Raw genomic sequence first — 20,163 nt, 5'->3', positions numbered from 1 at the left:
ATTTAACAAAACATGAAGTCTAAAGTCATAGTTCACATTTAGACATGAACAAAAGTGAAATGTAGATTCACATTTCACAATTAAATTATATCTAAGTTTAGCATTCTTTTGAAAATCCTAATATTAGTATTCTATTTCATTTCAGGTAGTACAAGTTCATAAAATCTTACTCATATTTACGAGACATTAAAAACCATTCATACATCTTGGGAAAGACTGGCAACAATGGCATATTTGGTGGATCTCAAAACTTGTCAAAACAGAAATGGAGACGGATATAGGATTACATTTTCTTTCATGCCAAAAAATACATTTAACAACAAAATCACTGTTTTCATAATTATTTCTAACAGGAAAGGATATTTTAAACCTTCAATAAAAACGAAGCACAAATGACAGTCCTTTTCGAAGTTAGATCAACACATAAGAATATACACATTATGTTATTACTCTTTATTTTCTGACTGTAAACAAGTATTTCTACACAAATTTACCAAAAATTACAAAGATTTGAGTATACTTTTCCCTACTTAAAAATGGACCAGTATCTACTGAAGAACTTCTCTCAACCCTTCTTCTCTTTCCACAGTCAGACGAAAGTTTAGCATATTTTAAGTTTTTTACTCCTCTCATATTTTAGTGCTAGAATCTGGAATTTTAGACTTAGATTACATTTACATGTTTCTTCTATTTTCATAATTTTTTAAAATTATTTTTGAAATACACATTAAATTTTACAATCAGTTTAACAAATATTTAAGCTTAAGTATTTGACAGGCATAGTTATTCATCACCAGTTCTTTCATTTCACATTTTCACCAGTCTTGAGTTATTATTTTGACTCACATCCAGGTCAGCTGAAAATTATCTTTGGGAGTTATGTTTTTAAGAATGTTACATAAGAGATGCAGTTCTAATTCTCCAAGGCTACATGAGCAACACAACTTTGGCAAGGCAGAAAATCTTGGGGCATAATTTTCCCTAATAATGACATAGCCATTTGTTCACTGTCTTTTGATTCTTCATATTCTAAAGAATTCGGAGGCCATACTATTCTTTTGCCTTGTACAATAATCTGGTTCTGATAGTCCTAGAAACTCACACATTTTCCCTTAGCCTTAAAAATTAAAATTTCATCAGAAACTACTATAGGTCTGCTTCATTTACACAGTCCCAGAGTATTCTGTTATTTCTTAGATTACTGCTCGTCTTCTACCTGCTCTATTCTTCATGACTTTTTCACATTTCCATCTCTGTATCCTTCTCCCCTAAATAAAAAAAATATATATATATATATATGTGTATTCTTCTCTTAGCGATTTTTTGGCCTTATGTTTTTTCCATATTCATGATGCCTTGCCTAATTCCTCTACTGAAGTTTGTGTTTATGTCTAATCCTCTACCTTCACAGACACAAATTTTTACACAGGTGTGAGATGTTTTCTTGAATCCTTCATAGAAATTTCCCCAAAAATCTTCTATTTCCTAAAATAACATCCAATTAAAGCTACAGGATGAACACTGACTTCTTGGAAAGGCTAAAGATGCCTATAATTTTATTCCTTTCCCTCATTTATTAACTGTTATGTGAATTCTACATTTATCAAAGATGATTTCTAAATCACTGAGTCAAGAATTTAAAATTAAAATATCTGTACTGTACTATTATGAAAACCCCAATAAGTAACACAGGCTTTAAAAAGTAAATATTTCTTTCTAAAATGATAAAAGCATGTATTTCTAAAGTATTACCTTTAGTATAATCAACAACTGCTTCCAAAGCTGCTATCCTAATGTCCACAAAGTGGCCATATTCAGCATAAGATTTAAAAAGAGCTGGATCACTTGGCACATGTCCGTTTTTCTGAAGTACCCGTATGGCTCTCAAACAACTAGGGAAAAAAATACGTATGTTAACTACTTTCACTGAGGTATTATGAATCAATTTGTTTCCTAGACATTAGAGATTCCTTTGTGGCAATCAATTTAAAAACTGATGTGATTTTAATCCACCTTCAATTTTGTAATAGAGTCACATGCCACATAAAAGACATCTTAGTCAATGATGAACTGCATATACAATGGCGGTTTAGCAAGCTAAAATTAATTTATCACTGAAGAAAAAATGTTTTTAATATATTTAGTGTAGTCTAAGTCCACAGTGTTTATTATGTCCACTGTAGTATACAATAATTATGTCCTACACCTTCACATTCACTCACTACTCACTCACTGATAAATCCACAGCAGCTTCCAGGCCTGCAAGCTCCATTTATCTTATGATAAATGTCCTATACGGGGGTACCATTTATTATCTTTTATACCATATTTTTACCATACCTTTCATATGTTTGGATATGTTTAAATATGTAAGTACTTACCACTGTGTTATCAATTACCTACGACAGTCAGTATAGTAACATGCTATACAGCTTTATAGCCTAAGAGCAACAGAGCAATAGGCTATACCATAAAGCCCAGGTATACAGCAGGCTACACCATTTGGTTTGTGTAAATATACTCTATGACATTTGCATAAACAACAAAATTGCCTAATGACTCATTTCTCAGAACATACGCCTGTTGTTAAGTGACATATAGCTATAATAAATTTTTGCAATGATAAAAATTCAAAATTAATATCTAAATTCTGTTAAAAGAAAACAAATTCCAGCCGGGTGTGGTGGCTCACGACTGTAATCCCAGCACTTTGGGAGGCCAAGGTGGGTGGATCACCTGAGGTTGGAAGTTCGAGACAAACCTGACTAACACGGTGAAACCCCATCTCTACTGAAAATACAAAAATTAGCCAGGCATGGTAGTGCATGGCTGTAATCCCAGCTATTCGGAAGGCTGAGGCAGGAGAATCACTTGAACACGGGAGGCGGAGGTTGTGGTGAGCCATTGCACTCCAGCCTGGGGAACAGGAGCAAAACTCGGTCTCAAAAAAAAAAAAAAAAAAAAAAAAAAACCAGAAAGAAAAAAAGAAAACAAATTCCCAAACTCAAAGTTTCAAGTGTCATTATACTTGTAACAGGAATAGTTTTCAGAAAAAGAAGTATTTAACATAAAATATAATTTAAATATTTTCTCCAAATGTTTTAGTAATATATTCGCTATATGGAAAGTTAAAATTGTTTATGTTTGAATCAACTTTGAGCAAACTCTTAAATTGGCAGAACTTCTTGACAGCCATATAAAGCTGGTAAAAGTGAAAAGTCATCTTAAAAAAAGGCTAACAATAGAGAATGTTTATACAAAATCCAACGGGAAAAAGAGTATGCAGACATCAAAGCAATGCTTATGAAGAATTTGTGATGACATGAGAAAATATTTATGATATAAACAATACAAAAACTACATATACAGTATAATCTCAAGTAATTAAAAATTTATGTAATTAAAGAGAGAAAAAATTTATAAGGACATTCTCCAAATACTAATAATTTATCTGTGGGTGGTAGAATCATACAGAATTTTAGTTTTCTCCTTTACTTTACTATATTTCCCAATTTTCTACAATGAAAATAAATTTCTTTTATAGTTATAAGAATAAGTTTAAAGTAAGGAATTTAATCCTACCTGACAGTGATGGTATGTCTATAACTCGGAAGAAGTTTTTCCATATTCAAAAATCTGGTGATTTCTTCAAGAATGAGTCGCACATCAGGATTTAAGTTATCCAAAGTTCTAACTTCATTATTCACACTGACTGCAGGTGTAACAGAGTTGGCCAGGGCATCAATCATTTCTGCACGATAATAGTTATCTGAAAACTAGGCCAAAGAAAAATTAAGTGAAGATAACAAAATTAACTCTTCTGATCAAAATTAACAAAATAAAATTTGTACAATTATATTTTAGATAAAATAAAATTTTTCCCAAAACACAAGCAAGTCCTCTGGTAAATATTCAACTCCACCCTTTGCATACAGTCACTCTGAAAACAGTGAAAGAGATTCACTATAACGATACATTAGCTTACTGAATAAATACTCACTACTTCTCAGGTACTCTTACAGTAACTTAGCCAGATACTTCTAAAAGGAGACTACAGTATTGCTATAACACAGTTTCAAATTTGATGCTATACTTTAACATATTAACACACAAGCAATGATCATCAGATATTTGAAGGAAGCATCAAAATAAAAAATAGACACCAGAACAAAGACCAAAAAAAAAAAAAAAAAAAAATCCAAAAACAAAAAACAAAAAACCAACATGGAAGAAACAGAGAATTCAAGGAAAAGAAAACCAGTAGGGAACAAAAAAATTTAAAAGCTATCATTAATATTGTCTGAGAAATAATCAATTAAGGTATGCCTTCCAATAGCATAACATTATTTTAAAAAGAAAGAAACATGCAGGAAATAAGGATCAAAATTAAATTGGAATATAAAACAGAAAAAAGAATCCCAAAGTTTTCAGCAAAAAAAAAAAAGAGATAGAAAATAGGAGGGAAAGCATAAGGAAACTGGAGGGTTGATGTGGGAGTTCCAGTCAGAGAAGCAGAAAAGAGAAGGAAGCCATTAAAAAAAAACAAATCCTAATCTATATGGCAGTCAATTCTCACAGAAGCAATTTATTGAAAAGTGACCTGGATGTGGCTTGATTTATACTCAGCAAATCAGATGCTGTGGCCTGGGAAATTCAACACGGAGCAAGCAAATGAATTCTATCAGCATGCTGAGAATATTTTGTGCTAACACAAACTGCCAAGGGACTGGAAGAAGAATACCTGCCCCCTTTTGATTTCTACTGTGGAGGCAGAAGCTCACATTGACACACATATTGCACAGTCCCTAAACATTTTTATGTTCAAATACGGGGCAGGAAAAAAAAAGAAGGCACATACAAACAAACACCACCAAAGAAAAAATACCCCAAAAGTATTCACTATAAAGTTTTGCTTTCAGACCACTATAATGATTGAAATTTTAATTTCTATAGCTTCAGTTTACTGGAACCACAGAAAACAATCATGTGACTTTGGGTAACTCAAGATCTTAACTTTTATAAGCCTCAATCTTCTCACATGAAAACTGGGACAATAATAGTATTTAAGGCTGGAAGTGGTGGCTCACGTCTGTAATCCCAGCACTTTGGGAGGCAGAGGTAGGCGGAATACTTAAGGTCAGAGGTAGGTGGAACACTTAAGATAGGAGTTAGAGACCAGCCTGGCTAACAGGGTGAAACTCCATCTCTACTAAAAATACAAAAATTAGCCAGGTGTGGTGGCAGGCGCCTGTAGTCCCAGCTACTCGGGAGGCTGAGGCATGGGACTCACTTGAACCCAGGAGACAGAGGTTGTAGTGAGCCGAGATTGCACCACTGTACTCCAGCCTGGGTGACAGAGCAAGATTCCATCTCAAGTGAGCCAAGACTGCACCACCGCACTCCAGCCTGGGTGACAGAGCAAGAATCTGCCTCAAAAAATAATAATAATAGGCCAGGTGTGGTGGCTCACACCTGTAATCTCAGCACTTTGGGAGGCTGAAGCAGGCAGATCACATCAGGAGTTTGAGACCAGCCTGACCAACATGGTAAAACTCTGTCTCTACTAAATACAAAAATTAGCAGGGTGTGGTAGCACATGCCTGTAATCCCAGATACTTGGGAGGCTGAGGCAGGAGAATTGCTTGAACCTGAGAGGCGGAGGTTGCCGTGAGCTGAGATTGCACCACTGCACTCCAGCCTGGGCAGCAGAGCGAGACTCCGTCTCAAAAAAATTAAAATAAAATAAATAAATAAATATAGTATTTATTTCAGCGGTCTGGTGGGGATATTAGATCATCTATGTTTTGGCATAAGGCATGGAACACACAAGAACTTAGTAACTATTAGTGTTACCTATTGTAGTTATTATTTGCATTTATGTTATCCTTAGTATTCTGAGGTACTAAGTCATATAAAACTACTTAATTTACAGCATCTGACTATAAAAACTGATAAGCCTTCTTTTCAAAATGAACACACAATGAGCCTTACAACAATACTGAAGTATAAAATTTAATAATATACCAGTGTGTGCCACACAAAATCATAAATGATGACAAGCATAATGGCATGCTGTAAGGTAGCATGGTAATACTAAAAACATCACCACACAAATGGGTAGCAGGGCCTTACAGCACAATTCCCAGATTACATTCCCTGTGTAATTTTAGACTCTCAATTTCTGTGTCTTACTTTTGTCAAACAAGGGTTGACAAACACCTTAAACCACAGGAATAGGCACATTTCAAAGAATTTAAGGTGAGTAAAATCACTATACAAATTAGAAAGTAGTATAAAGGAATTAAATTATATAAACACTCCACAAAAAAAATGACATAATGTATAAAACATTTTCCTTTTCCATTTGACTATAATGTGATTTGCCACCATCCTAAATTCTAATTTCTTCAAGTAAAAGAAATTCAAGTATTGGGGAAAAAAGGAACACTAAAAATTAAGGCCAAACTAAACTAGCAGACTAGGAAGGAAAGAATCTTACCAAAATGCTTTTAATTAATGTTTTTATTTAAAAAATACATATTTTAAATCCAGAAGGCAGAAGGTCAGGTATAACAGTTCTCAAAGGAAATAAAACATCTGGTTATTGAGAGGAAATTTAAATCTAATTATCTCCCTTGTTGTGTTTTTGCTATTATACAATGTAATAAGTTCTGTGGGCTTTCTGATTAAAGGAGAGAAATTAAATACTTCCTAAATAGTAGCCAGATAATGATTGAGAAAGTGACTGTGACACACAGACACAATTAAATGAATACATAAATATAGGCATCTAGTACTTGTTAAGTGTTCTGGAGGCACAGAGATAAGACGACTTCTTCAAGACAAGAACTAGTTTATTTGCAAGCAAAATAGAAAACAAGAGTAAGAAGACAGGAAAAGTAATCAAATTGTTCCAGGAGTCAAGAAAATGAAACAAAATGAAACAATGCATCCTATCAGGAGGATATACTGATCTTAGAAAAATAAGGAGTTTTTCAATAGGTAGAGGAAGGAGAAAGGCGCCCTTGCGTTAAGGAGACAACATTAACAAAAGGACAAGAGGCATGAAAATGCAGTGTGTTAAAGGAAGAGAAAAGTTACTGATGCAACTTCACAGAAAAGATGTGCAAAGCTGGAGACGTGGACTGGGACCACCAACATTCAAAATGTTTTTGAATGCCATGCATAAATTTACTTATAAGCACTGCACAGTCTTTGAAGGTTTTTAAGGAGGGAATTTTTATAAGGAGGAAAGAAACTCAGGTGGGCTCCATCACAAAGACTACTCTGATTTAACTACAACAATATTTTAAGAGGAAAGGTATTGGGATATTAAGCTAGGAATGATGATAATGTTGCAATTGCTAATGATAGGCAAAATAACTGGAGGGATTCTTCTAAGTGCTATATATGTATTATCTTGTGTAATCTCCATAAAAATCTTATGAGATAGAGGTACTATTAATAACACCCTTTTTCTTAATAGAAGAAGAAACTAAGACACTGAGATTAAGTAATTTGCTCAAGATGACAGAGTTTTTTCTGGAGTCCAGAGAATAACAAAGGCCTGAACTAGGTCACTGAAATAGAAAAGATGATGCAGGTATCACAGCTGCTGAAAGGAAGAATGAAGTCTTATGCTTGGTGATATACACTACAACCATGATATTACATTCAATTTAACTTCACAAATAAATTCATTTTTACAACTTTATCTCAGCTAACCTACTTAGTGATTTATCTGTTCTAATAAACTATTTATATATTTCTTAATATTATCCCTACACATCAGTGGTTCTCAACACAATTCTGCCCCTCAGACTTTCTGGCAATGTCTAGAGAGATTTCTGGATATCATAACTGAGGTAAGGGGTGCTAAGAGCGTTTAATGGGTAGAGGCCAGGGATACTACTAAACATGCTGCTGGGTACAGGACACCCCCACAACAATTATCCAACCCAAAATGTTAGAAGTGCCATGGTTGAGAAAACCTGTTAGACATGAAAGGGTATAAATATTTTACATCATAAAGCTACAGCATGAATAAGGCTGGATAGTCTATGGAAGCTTTGCTTACCAGTGAAGACTTACGGTGGCTCATACCTGTAATGCCAGGACTTTGGGAGGCTGAGGTGGGCAGATCACTTGAGGTCAGGAGTTCAAGACTACCCTGGCCAATATAGTGAAACCCTATCTCCACTAAACATACAAAAAGTAGCTGAGTGTGGTGGTAGATGCCTATAATCCCAGCTACTCGGGAGGCTGAGACAGGAGAATCTCGAACCCAGGAGGCAGAGGTTGCTGTGGGCTAAGATCGCACCACTGCACTCCAGCCTGGGCAACAGAGCAAGACTCTCTCTCAAAAAAATAACAAAAAAAGTTGCTGATGGAAGATACATGATATATGTAGGTACATATAACCTCTTCCGGAAAAGTATATAAATAGGGTAGAGAAGAGCTCTCAGAATCATTAAAAAAAGTGTTACGCATGCTTTCTGATTTACATGCCTACACATATTTACACACACCTGCATATATCTTCTGGTTCAGTAAGCCTCCACAAATTTAATTCATATGAGACAGAACTGACAGCCACTGACAACAGGGGGATATAGGACTACCTTCCAATCTCATCAATTCTTATAATGTGACTGATAAAACTTTGTGGAGGAAAAGTATCTAAAATGAAATAAAAATATAGAAATAGTGATATAAAATATTAACACTGAGGTTCTGGTTCAAGATGGTTGGTTAGAAGCAACTAGTGGGAGCCTCTCTCACAGACAGGAATCAAAGTAGCAAGTAAATATGAACATTTCAACTATTATCATCTTAAGAGGGCATGCTGGAATTCATCAGAGAAGCAATGGGAATCATGGAAAGCAGAGGAGAGCAAAGCCTGGCAGCCAGCTGAACCAGGGCAAGTGTGGAGCTGGAAGAAGCTCCCTGATGTGGGGAAAGGATGAGTGAGTGAGAGATCCCTGGGGTTCCACACTTCTACTAAGAACTTTTACAATCCTAGCCACAGGGAGCCAAGTCCTCTTGGCCCCTCAGGCCTCCAGTCTAATACAGAGAGCTGCCTGGAGACTGTAGAGAGACTGCTGGAGTCTACGTGGAATCCCACAGGCTTTGGTCCTTGAGCAGTCAGGTGCCAGCTGCTACTGCCCCACCAGGGGAGGAGGAGGCAGGCCCGGTATTTTCACACAACCCAAAGACAGATACGGCAGCACAGTAGAGAGGAGCAGGCAGGAAGTCTGCTTCAGCTACTCTTTGCTAAACAGGTTCCCACTTCTTCAGCGCTGGGTCCACAGCACAGCCGCCCTGCCACTGCATGTATATTTTGGCTGTGGTCCAGTGTTGTGAGAGCCAAGCCCCAAGAAGCCAGGGACCTGCCCTTTGGCTCCTGCCACAGCAGTTGTCACCACCATAGGCCACCACAGATGCCACACTGCCACCCCAAGGCCAGGGAGAGAGGGGGAGGCTGAGCATGTTTGCATGTCCCCAACAGCAAAATACACCACCACTCCTGTAAAAGGGAAGTGCAAGCAGGTCACGCATCCCACAGCAGCCAGCCTCCATTGCTCCAGCTGAGGGAGTCTGCCTTCCTCAGCAAAAGAATAGCAGCGTGGCCACCCTGCTCCCACCCAACTGTTTCAGCTGCCAGCCAGAGCCCTTCTGAGAGCCTATGCTGACAGGCCTGTGATCAACCCTGGGGTTCCCACCACCTGTGTATTCTGTCACCAACTCAGTTGTTACTGCCTGAGGATTCCCATACACCATCAAGCAGGCCATTTACAGGCTCTGGGCTTGGAGGTTTGCCTTGTCCAGTCCACTACCTCCAGCTTTGTACCCCTTTACCATGAAGGTGCATCACTAACTTTTCTCTTTCTTTAACACACTGCATTTTCATGCCTCTTGTACTTTTGTTAATATGTTCTTAACCCCAGGGCACCTTTCTCCTTCCTCTACCTATTGAAAAACTCCTTATTTTTTCCTCTTGGTATTGATTTCTAATTTTATTCCACTGTGGTCTGAGAAGATACTTGATATGATTTTGATTTTTTTGAATGTACTGAGATTTGCTTTCTGGCCAAGCATATGGTCAATTTGGGGGAATGTTCTATGTGCAGAGGAGAAATACATATTCTGCAGTTGTTGGATAGAATAATCTGTAAATGTCTATTAGGTCCATCGAGTCTGGACTTAAGCTGACCCAGTCAGCTGACAGCACCACAGCTGACACCCACCTGCTTGTGCCAAAAGATGGAGCGCTTTCCCCTCTCTGCTCAAAGCAGCAGCATTACCACACTGGAGAACAGGCGAGAGCCACAAAGCTGTCTGTACTGGGCTGAGTGAGGAGTCCAGCATGAAACCACTCCAGCGGAGAGCGGGGGGAGAGGTGCCTTCTGCGATTCTCACTCACACTATGGCCTGGAGACAGATACAGTGTGTATCTGCATGGAGAGTTATGAGCCCCAGAACAAGAGTGTGACAGGGAAAGAGATCACGTTCCTGCCTAAGACTTGGAGCTAGTGCAGCCCTCCTGCAGAGACTTCAGTGCATTCACTAGGAGCTTCACCAGCCACCCCCGTCAGGGCTAAAACAAAAAAAAGAGTACCACACAGTAAACAAAGATCAAGTACACACCCATCTGCTTTTACCACAGCTGGCTCTTACCTGTAAGCACCACCTACTGGCTTGTAGGCTGAACTGCATAACCCAATACAATAGAAACCCAGCCAAAAAAAATACCCTACCCAATATACTCTACAGTCGCACCCTCAAGGTGGGAGGGGAGAGGGAGTCCCATCCAAACGAAAGTAAATTCAAAAATCAGAAGTGACAACAGCTACAGATGAGAAGGAATGAGCACAACTCCAGCATCATGAAGAAACAATATTGTGACACACTAGCTCACTTATCAGTGGATCCTAACCTAAATGAAAACTTTGAAATGATGGATAAAGAATTCAAAACATGGATTGCAAGGAAACCCAATGAGACACAAGAGAAAGTGGAAAACCAACACAAAGAAACTAGAAAAACAATTCAGGAGATGAAAGACCAGATAGATGTATTTTTTAAAAAGCAATAAACAGAACTTCTGGAAATGAAAAATTCACTTAAAGAATTTCAAAACACAGGTGAAGGCTTTAACAACATACTAGACCGAGCAGAAGAAAGAATTTCAGAGTTTGAAGACTGGTCTTTTGAATTAACCCAGTTAAAACTTTTTTATTTTTTATTTTTATTTTTTGAGACGGAGTCTCGCTCTTGTCCCCAAGCTGGACTGCAATGGTGTGATCTCGGCTCCCTGCAACCTCCACCTCCTGGGTTCAAGCGATTCTCCTGCCTCAGCCCCACAAGTAGCTGGGACTACAGGCACGTGCCACCATGCCTAGCTAATTTTTTGTACTTTTAGTAGAGACAGGGTATCACCATGTAAGCCAGGATGGTCTCTGTCTCCTGACCTAGTGATCCGCCCATCTCGGCCTCCCCAAGTGCTGGGACTACAAGCATGAGCCACTGCACCCAGCCCCCAATTTTTTTTTAAATGAACAAAGTCTTCAAGAAATATGGAATACATAAAGTGACCAAACCTATAACTTATAGGCATTCCTGGGGCAGAAAAAAAAAGTAGTAAGTTTAGAAAGCATATTTGAGGAACTAATTCAGGAAAATTTCCCCAATCTCACTACAGTGATAGATATCCAGACAAGACATCCAGATAACAACTGGGAGATAATGAAATAAGACAAATCTCACAAGAGCATATAGGGGCCAGACCACCCAAGGTCAACTTAAAAGAACAAATCTTAAAAGCAGCTAGAGAGAAGTGTCAAATCACCTATAAAGGAAATCCCATCAGACTTCTCAGCAGAAACCTTATAAACTGGAAGAGATTGGGGGTCTATTTTTCACTTCTTTAAAGAAAAAAGATGCCAGCCAAGAATTTGATATCCTGCCAAACCAAGCTTCATAAATGAAGGAAAAATAAAGTCTTTCCCAGACAAGCAAATCAAGGGGAATTCATCACCACTAGACCAGACCTATAATAAATGCTCAAAGGAGTTCTAAACATAGAAATGAAAGGATGACTGACGCTCACCAACATAAAAGCACATGCAAGCAGAAAGCTCACAGATCCTATAATTACACAATTAAGGCTCCAAGGCAACTACCTACAACAGTATGACAGGAAGAAAACCTCACTTTTCAATATTAACCTTGAACATAAATGGCATAAATGTTCCACTTAAAAGATATAGTGTGGCCGGGTACAGTGGCTTACGCCTGTAATCCCACCACTTTGGGAGACTGAGGGCTGACTGCCTGAGCTCAGGAGTTCCGGACCAGCCTGGGCAACATGGTGAAACCCTGTCTCTACTAAAATACAAAAAATTAGCTGGGTGTGGCAGCATGCGCCTGTAGTCCCTGCTACTCAGGAGGCTGAGGCAGGAGAAATGCTTGAACCTGGGAGGTGGAAGTTGCAGTGAGCTGAGATCATGCCACTGCGCTCCAGCCTGGGCGACAGAGCGAGACTCTGTCTCTTAAAAAAAAAAAAAAAAGATACACAATGGCATGTTGGATAAAAAAAAAGACACTACTATCTATTGCCTAGAAGAGACCCCCTTAATGACAAAAGACACCTACAGACTCAAAATAAAGGGATGGAAAAAGATATACTACGCAAATGAAAAATAAAAGCGAGCAGGAGTAGCCACTCTTTTTTTTTTTTTTTTTTTTTTTTGAGACAGGTTCTCGCTCTGTCGCCCAGGATGGAGTGCTGTGGTGCAACCTCAGCTCACTGCAACCTCCCTGTCCTGGGTTCAAGTGATTCACCTGCCTCAGCCTCCTGAGTAGCTGGGATTACAAGCATGCGCCACTACACATGGCTAATTTTTATATTTTTAAGTAGAGATGAGGTTTCACCATGTTGGCCAGGCTGATCTTGTTCTCTTGACTTCAAGAGATCTGCCCTCCTCGACCTCTGAAAGCACTGGGATTACAGGATAAGCCACTGTGCCCAGCCAGGAGTAGCCATTTTTATATCAGATAAAACAGACTTTAAACTGACAACAGTAAAGAAAGAAAGAAACAAAATGAAAGGCATTACATACTGACAAAGTTTAAAACAAAACCAAGATTTAATTATATACACACCCAGCACTGCAGCACCCAGATTCATAAAACAACACCTACACCTAAGAAAAGATTGACAGCAATGCAATAATAGTGGAGGACTTCAACACCCCACTGAAAACACTAGACAGGTCATTGAGGCAGAAAGTCAACAAAGAAACTCTGGACTTAAACTAGAATCTAGACCAAATGGACCTAACAGACATTTACAGATAATTTTACCCACAACTGCAGAATATACGTTTTTCTCATCTGAACTGGAACATTCCCCCAGATTGACTATATGCTTGGCCAAAATGCAAATCTCAATAAATTCAAAAAAACCAAAATCATATCAAGTATCTTCTCAGACCACAGTGGAATAAAATTACAAATCAATATCAAGAGGAACTCTCAAAACTACATGAGCAAATGGAAACGGAACAACTTGATCCCAAATGACCTTTGGGTAAGCTATAAAATCAAGACAAATAAAAAAAAATTGAATGAAATAGAGATGCAACATACCAAAGCCTCTTGGATACAGCAAAAGCAATGCTAAGAGTAAAGTTGATTACGTTACATGCCTACATCAAAAAGACAGATCTCAAATTAACAACCTAATTTGGATTGAACAAAGAAAATGTAGCATATATACCGAATGGAGTACTATGCAGTCACAAAAACAACAAAATAGTATTGTGCAGCAACATGACTGCAGTTGGAAGTCATTATCGTAAGTGAAATAACTCAGAAACAGACGATCAAATAGCATATCCTCTCACTTATAAGTGGGAACTAAACAATGGGTACACATGGACATAAAGAAGGAAATAATAGGAACTGGGAATTCCAAAAGAGGAGAGGCTAGGAGGGAAGTGAGGGTTGAAAAATTACCTATTGGGTACAATGGTTACTATTTGGGTAATGGGTACGCTAGAAGTCCAAACCCAAACATTAGGTAATATATCTATGTAACAAACTGCAGACGTACCCAACTCTTCAATCTAAAACAAAATAAAATTTTAAAAGACACATAATATAAAATAATAATATTAATTAAAATAAGGCTGGGCCTGGTGGCTCACGCTTGTAATCCCATAACTTTGGGAGGCCAAGGTGGGTGATCACCTGAGGTCAGGAGTTCGAGACCAGCCAGGCCAACATAGTGAAACCCCGTCTCTACTAAAAATAAAAATTAGCTGGGTGTGGTGGCAGAAGCCTATAATCCCACTTACTCAGGAGGCTGAGGCAGGAGAATCACTTGAACCCAGGAGGTGGAGGCTGCAGTGAGCCGAGATCATGCCACTGCACTCCAGGCTGGGTGACAAGAGAGAGACTCCATCTCAAATAATAATATTACTTAAAATAAGAAAATATAGGAAAAACACTTATGGTACTAAGAACGTATTAAGCACTCAATAAGTGGACATCAGAATCAACATCATTATTGAAAAAGCAAGCTTGGACTTTCTCAAAAACAAACAGCAAACAAACAAAACACCAAAAAACCCTATGGTTACCTTTCTTTAAAAATTTCCTTTTTTAAAAAGATAGGAGAAGAAATAATAGCACAATTTGGCTACAAAATTAAATAGCACAATTATCTAATAAGTAGATTATTCTTTTCCAAATAGCACTGTGCTAAAGCTATTCTTATAATACACTACCATTTCTATTATGTAAAAAAAAATACAAAGAAGTCTGAAGAGCTCAGTTTGCTGATAAGTTCCAAGTTAAAAGTTGATATACTTTTAAATTTATATCTATATCCTCTTTGTACTTATATAATTTATACAATAATAGAAACTGGATTTATAGTAGGAGTTAAGATATTCACATCTTACAAAGTAAGTAAAAATATGAGGAAGATGGATCCATTTTCAAGAAATATGCCAAAAGTTATAAAAATAACTTCTAAAATAATGATCTTCTTGAAACCTCTCAAATTCAAAAAGCTCCCTCTCTATACTTTTAAGATTCTATAATTGACCATGTATTCCTCCTCTCCTGTCCTTTCACCTCATCAACTTACAGCTCTCTCTAGATTCAACCTTTCCCAGGAAGCCTTTTCTGGCTTCCCCATCCTTAATTTGGGTTAATCCTTCCAAGCACTTCCTCAGCAGGTTAGTTAACCTAATGTCATAATACTTATCTTACTAAAAATACTGTTCTTGGTCAGGCGCGGTGGCTCACGCTTGTAATCCCAGCACTTTGAGAGGCCGAGGCAGGTAGACAATGAGGTCAGGAGATTGAGACCATCCTGGCTAACACGGTGAAACCCCGTCTCTACTAAAAATACAAAATATTAGCCAGGCCTGGTGGTGGGCGCCTGTAGTCCCAGCTACTCGGGAGGCTGAGGCAGGAGAATGGCGTGAACCTGGCAGGAGGAGCTTGCAGTGACCCAAGATTGCGCCACTGCACTCCAGTCTGGGCCACAGAGCGAGACTCAGTCGCGAAAAAAAAAAAAATTGATCTTTTGTGTATTTCTTTCATTATAGATTAAGTACCTGGAAAGATCATAAGTTATTCATCTCAGTATCATCAAAACCTAGTAATAATGTCTATTAAATAAATGAACTTTAAGTGTCTCACTTAGAGAAAGATAACTAAAAGGCATCTACTATTAACCAGTATTTTATATATTTACTATGACATGTAGACTATCTACACATATAGACTATCTACACCAAGCTTGTTCAAGACAGCCCAGAACAGCTTTGAATGTGGCCCAACACAAATTCATAAACTTTCTTAAAATATTGTGTGTTTTTTTGCAATTTTTTTTTTTTTAGCTCATCAGCTATGAGCTGATGAGTGTTAGTGTTAGTGTATTTTATGTGTGGCCCAAGGTAAGTCTTCTTCCAATGTGGACCAGGGAAGCCAAAAGATTGGACATCCCTGATTTACACGGAGAAAATTTCTTTACAAAACCACATACTGACTTGATTAGTAAAACTGGTCCTAAAATCCCAATTTTGGACTTCTTTAAAAGCAGCAGAGATAATTACTTCCCCTTATATGCTCTTAGTCCTGTTACAAAGCAAATAGCTGAACTAAATTACGCATCTGGCTTCTTGTAGTTGTAGTGTTCCATGAGATTTGAACCTGGTGCTATTAGAAAGACACTCCAGCATCATACGAATAAAACGGCTCATTAAAAAATTTCAATTTACTCCTAGTAGGATCCTCGGACCTATTTTAATGCAACATACATGGTAAAAACAAACAAAAAACCTCTAACAAAGCCTGACAGGACAAAAAAAGAACTTTATTAAATATTTAAAAAATTGGAGGCCAAGCGTGGTGGCTCACACCTGTAATCCCAGAACTTTGGGAGGCCAAGGAGGGTGGATCACAAGGTTAAGAGATCGAGACCACCCTGGCCAACATGGTGAAACCCTGTCTCTACTAAAAAAATACAAAAATTAGCCAGTTGTGGTGGCACGTGCCTGTAATCTCAGCTACTCAGGAGGCTAAGGCAGGAGAATCACTTGAACCCAGGAGGCAGAGGGTGCAGTGAGCCAGGATTGCGCCACTGTACTCCAGCCTGGTAACAAAGCCAGACCCTGCTTCAAGAAAAAAAAAAAAAATTGGAAATCAAATCCCCAAATCAAGCATCAGAGAGTAATTAAAAAAAAAATAGTAATTATGTGTTTTAGGTACATTTGAGGGCTTCCTACAAGCAGGCCAACACAATTTAAAGGTTGACTGCAGCTGGTCATGGTGGCTCACACCTGTAATCCCAGCACTTTGGGAGGCCGAGGCAGGCAGATCACTTGAGGTCAGGAGTTCGAGGCCAGCCTGGCCAACATGGTGAAACCTCGTCTCTACTAAAAGTACAACAATTAGCTAGGTGTGGGGGTACATGCCTATAGTCCCAGCTACCTGGGAGGCTGAGGCAGGAGAATCGCTTGAACCTGGGAGGTGGAGGTTGCAGTGTGCCGAGATCACGCCAGTGTACTCCAGTCTGGGTGACAGAGCGAGACTCTATCTCAAAAAATAATAATAAATAAATAAAAAATAAAGGTTGATTGCTGAAAAAACTTTAACATAATCATGAAATTAACTTTTAAGTGAAATAATGGGAAACAGCCTGTTATACCATCCATCAGATAAAATTTCCCTGGGAACTACTTAGCCACCTATGTATTGAGTGAAATAAAACACTAGATAACTTATGTTAATTTAATGTTACTAGTTTTAGTTACTAGTTATTAGTTTTATTATTCTAATTTAGTATTAAATTACATGAAAATCTGAGCCATTTGAGCAAAACAATAATGAAAGAATAAAAAGCACATGCTTCCTAAAATTAGTATGCATAGATGAGCTTACTACTCATTAAAAAAGGTTGGACTATCATGACAAAGGCAACTAAAAGATAACCTTGGACTCCTATGTCCCTAATATGCCTTATTCTGGGAGAGACCAATGACCATAAACCCTATCAGAGATGAAGTCAACAGTATTAAACAGTGGCAAGAAAAAATGAGTTAACATATTCTTTTAAAATGTTAATTTTTAAAGGAGTCTTTAAGCTTAAAATTATTTGAATGTTAAAGAGGCAATATTTTTTTCCTGATTTTCATTAAAATAGTCATCTTTTAATAAACATGCCTGTGACTTTTTTTTTTTTTTTACCGTTGTAATGTTTTATTAAAAGTTTCATCAATTTGACTTATCCTAACACTTACTTGTGTCTTCGTATGTGCTGTTCCTTCTGCTAGAACAATCTTCCTAGACTGGTCCTACTCAAACTCTGGGAAAATCCTATTCATCTTTATGACTCAGTTTGAGGGTCACTACTTCTATACTAAACTTCCCTGAGTCTCTCTCTACATCCTTCGAAGTAGACACTATATCTGACCCTCTCTCTGTATATGTGGCTTCCATATCCATGGATTCTGCATCTGTGAATTCCACCAACCTCAGATCAAAAATATTTGGGGGAAGAAAAAGGAAGGCTGTGCCTGCACTGAACACATATGGACTTTTTTCCTTGCCATTCTTTTCTAAACAGTACAGTATTAACAATGATATATATGGCATTTACATTGTATTAGGTATTACAAGTAATCTAGAGATGATTTAAAAGTATATGAAAGAATGTGAATAGGTTATATGCAAATATTTATATAAAGGACTTCAACATTTGTAGATTTTGGTATCCAAAAAGGGGGTCCTGGAACCAATCCCCCATGGATATTGAGAGAGGACTACACCTTGCATTCCCCTAGGGAATCATATATACTTCCATTGGATCAATTATCACATATGACTGCCAACTGTTTACTTGTCTGATTTCCCTACCAGGTTGTGTCCTTGATGGTATAAAATCAGACTAATATAGAGCAGTTGTTTAATGAATAAATAAAGTTCATTAAGACATCAACCATCTTTCCATTCCAGGTAACATGGGACACTCTCTAGCATAGCATATATTCTTAAAAACATTTGTTGATTGTTGGACTGTTAAAAAGTAGGATGAAATAATTTTTGAAGCATGACACCCAATTGCTATTTGCTAAATAAATGAATAAAGACATAATGGTAAAGAAAAGAAAAAAGAAAAAGGTCAAATGAATCAAGAAACAAGTTAATCCCAATCGAGAACTCTTTTAGGTATCACTAGGTGAACAAAAAAATAAATGTATATAAATAAAATTGTATTGTCAGGTTTTACCAAGTTTTAGCTGGCTATCCCAAATTTGATGCACTACTCCTCTCCACACTACAAGAGGTCTGAAGAACATTTAAAAACTAATCTTGTTTTTTATCCACTGGTTATTCTAATAAATCGTGTTTACATGCCTCTGTCTCTAGAAATTTCAAGTACTATGGACTCAACGATGATTTTTATAGACTATTTATTCAGAAACAAATACCATTGGGTAGTTTTGTAATATTAAGAAAATTACTCTGCCTTTCTAAGAAAACTGTTGTAGAAGATAAGAAAATAAAAGTACCTCACCTTATTTTTCCTGTTGTCATTGTACTTGATTAAGTCTAAAATAAACGTTAAGACTTCTTTAGGACAAAGATTATGAACATCTCTTAATAAAGCCATTGCAACTGGCATAGTCTACAAAAGAAAAAAAAAAGAGCTTTTAAAAGCACATAACCTAACTTTTTGTTACTACAATTCATTGAACTCTAAGTAGAAAAGAGTTACTCTTGGGCTGACACAGATATCTGGACGGAGCCTAACACCTCCACATCCCAACCCCTCCCACTGACAACATATCTCAAAGCATTCTAACATAAGAGAAGAGCTGGGCAGGAAACTAAGGGAAGAGTTGCATGACTGCACATCACTCTGTAGGCTATGTGCCTTGGTCCTCATTTGCCGGAGGAAATACATGTGATGTAAATTATATAAATTCGCTTATATGTGATACAGTGGAAAAGGCATAGATTTTAGAATTACTTCTGTGTAATACAATGGAAAAGGTACAGATTTCAGCATTAGATGGACCATTATTCAATAACTAAACTCTACTACCTTCTGTGCTAGGTGTCTTTAGCTAGTTGCCTATTGAGTAGGAGCCTCATTTCCTCACAACCATTTTCAGGATTAAACGACATAAGTAGGTGGAGCCACTCAGTCTTAGAACAAACTGATTCTCCCAACACCTAATCCTCAGGAACACCCAATCCTCAACCTAGGGAAAAAATGATAAATCATCTGAAATGCAGCCTAATTTTTCTCTTTCCAAATCTTCACAGGCAACATTTTTAAGAAAGTAGAAACATGACTTACACACATTGGTTAACTCTGTCAGTAAAACAAACCTAATTAAATTCTAGGCAGGACTACAGATGACTAGACATCTTAGTCTTTAGCACATAGGGAGATATGGACTAACCCCTCTTACTCAAAATAATTATTCCTCTAAAATGGAGGTCAGAAAGGAGAATGGCTTATTTTATTGCTTGAAGAAGCAGAGATAACAAGAGCAACAATAGTCAGTGTTAGTACCATAGGAACAACTGAGGGAGAGGCTCTTTTCCATAGAAACACCTGTCTTATGCCCTTTC

General features: G+C 37.6%; 1 protein-coding gene across 4 annotated transcripts in view; it reads right to left on the bottom strand.

Moving 5' to 3' along the window:
- Positions 1-20,163, bottom strand: part of LOC105468525 (TATA-box binding protein associated factor 2) — a 119,710-nt gene that overhangs the window by 41,945 nt on the left and 57,602 nt on the right. For all 4 annotated transcript variants that reach the window (XM_071067881.1, XM_071067882.1, XM_071067883.1 and 1 more), the window contains 3 exons: positions 19,097-19,207; positions 3,583-3,776; positions 1,753-1,892 (listed from right to left, as the gene is read on the bottom strand). In XM_071067881.1, coding sequence (XP_070923982.1) covers positions 1,753-1,892; positions 3,583-3,776; positions 19,097-19,207 — 445 coding nt within the window. The remainder of the gene's footprint in view (positions 1-1,752; positions 1,893-3,582; positions 3,777-19,096; positions 19,208-20,163) is intronic.

The sequence above is a fragment of the Macaca nemestrina genome, chromosome 8 (genome assembly GCF_043159975.1).
Source record: "Macaca nemestrina isolate mMacNem1 chromosome 8, mMacNem.hap1, whole genome shotgun sequence".
Taxonomy (NCBI): Eukaryota; Metazoa; Chordata; class Mammalia; order Primates; family Cercopithecidae; genus Macaca; species Macaca nemestrina.
Note: the sequence above shows the minus strand (reverse complement) of the source record. Positions and strands in the feature narration are given on the sequence as shown.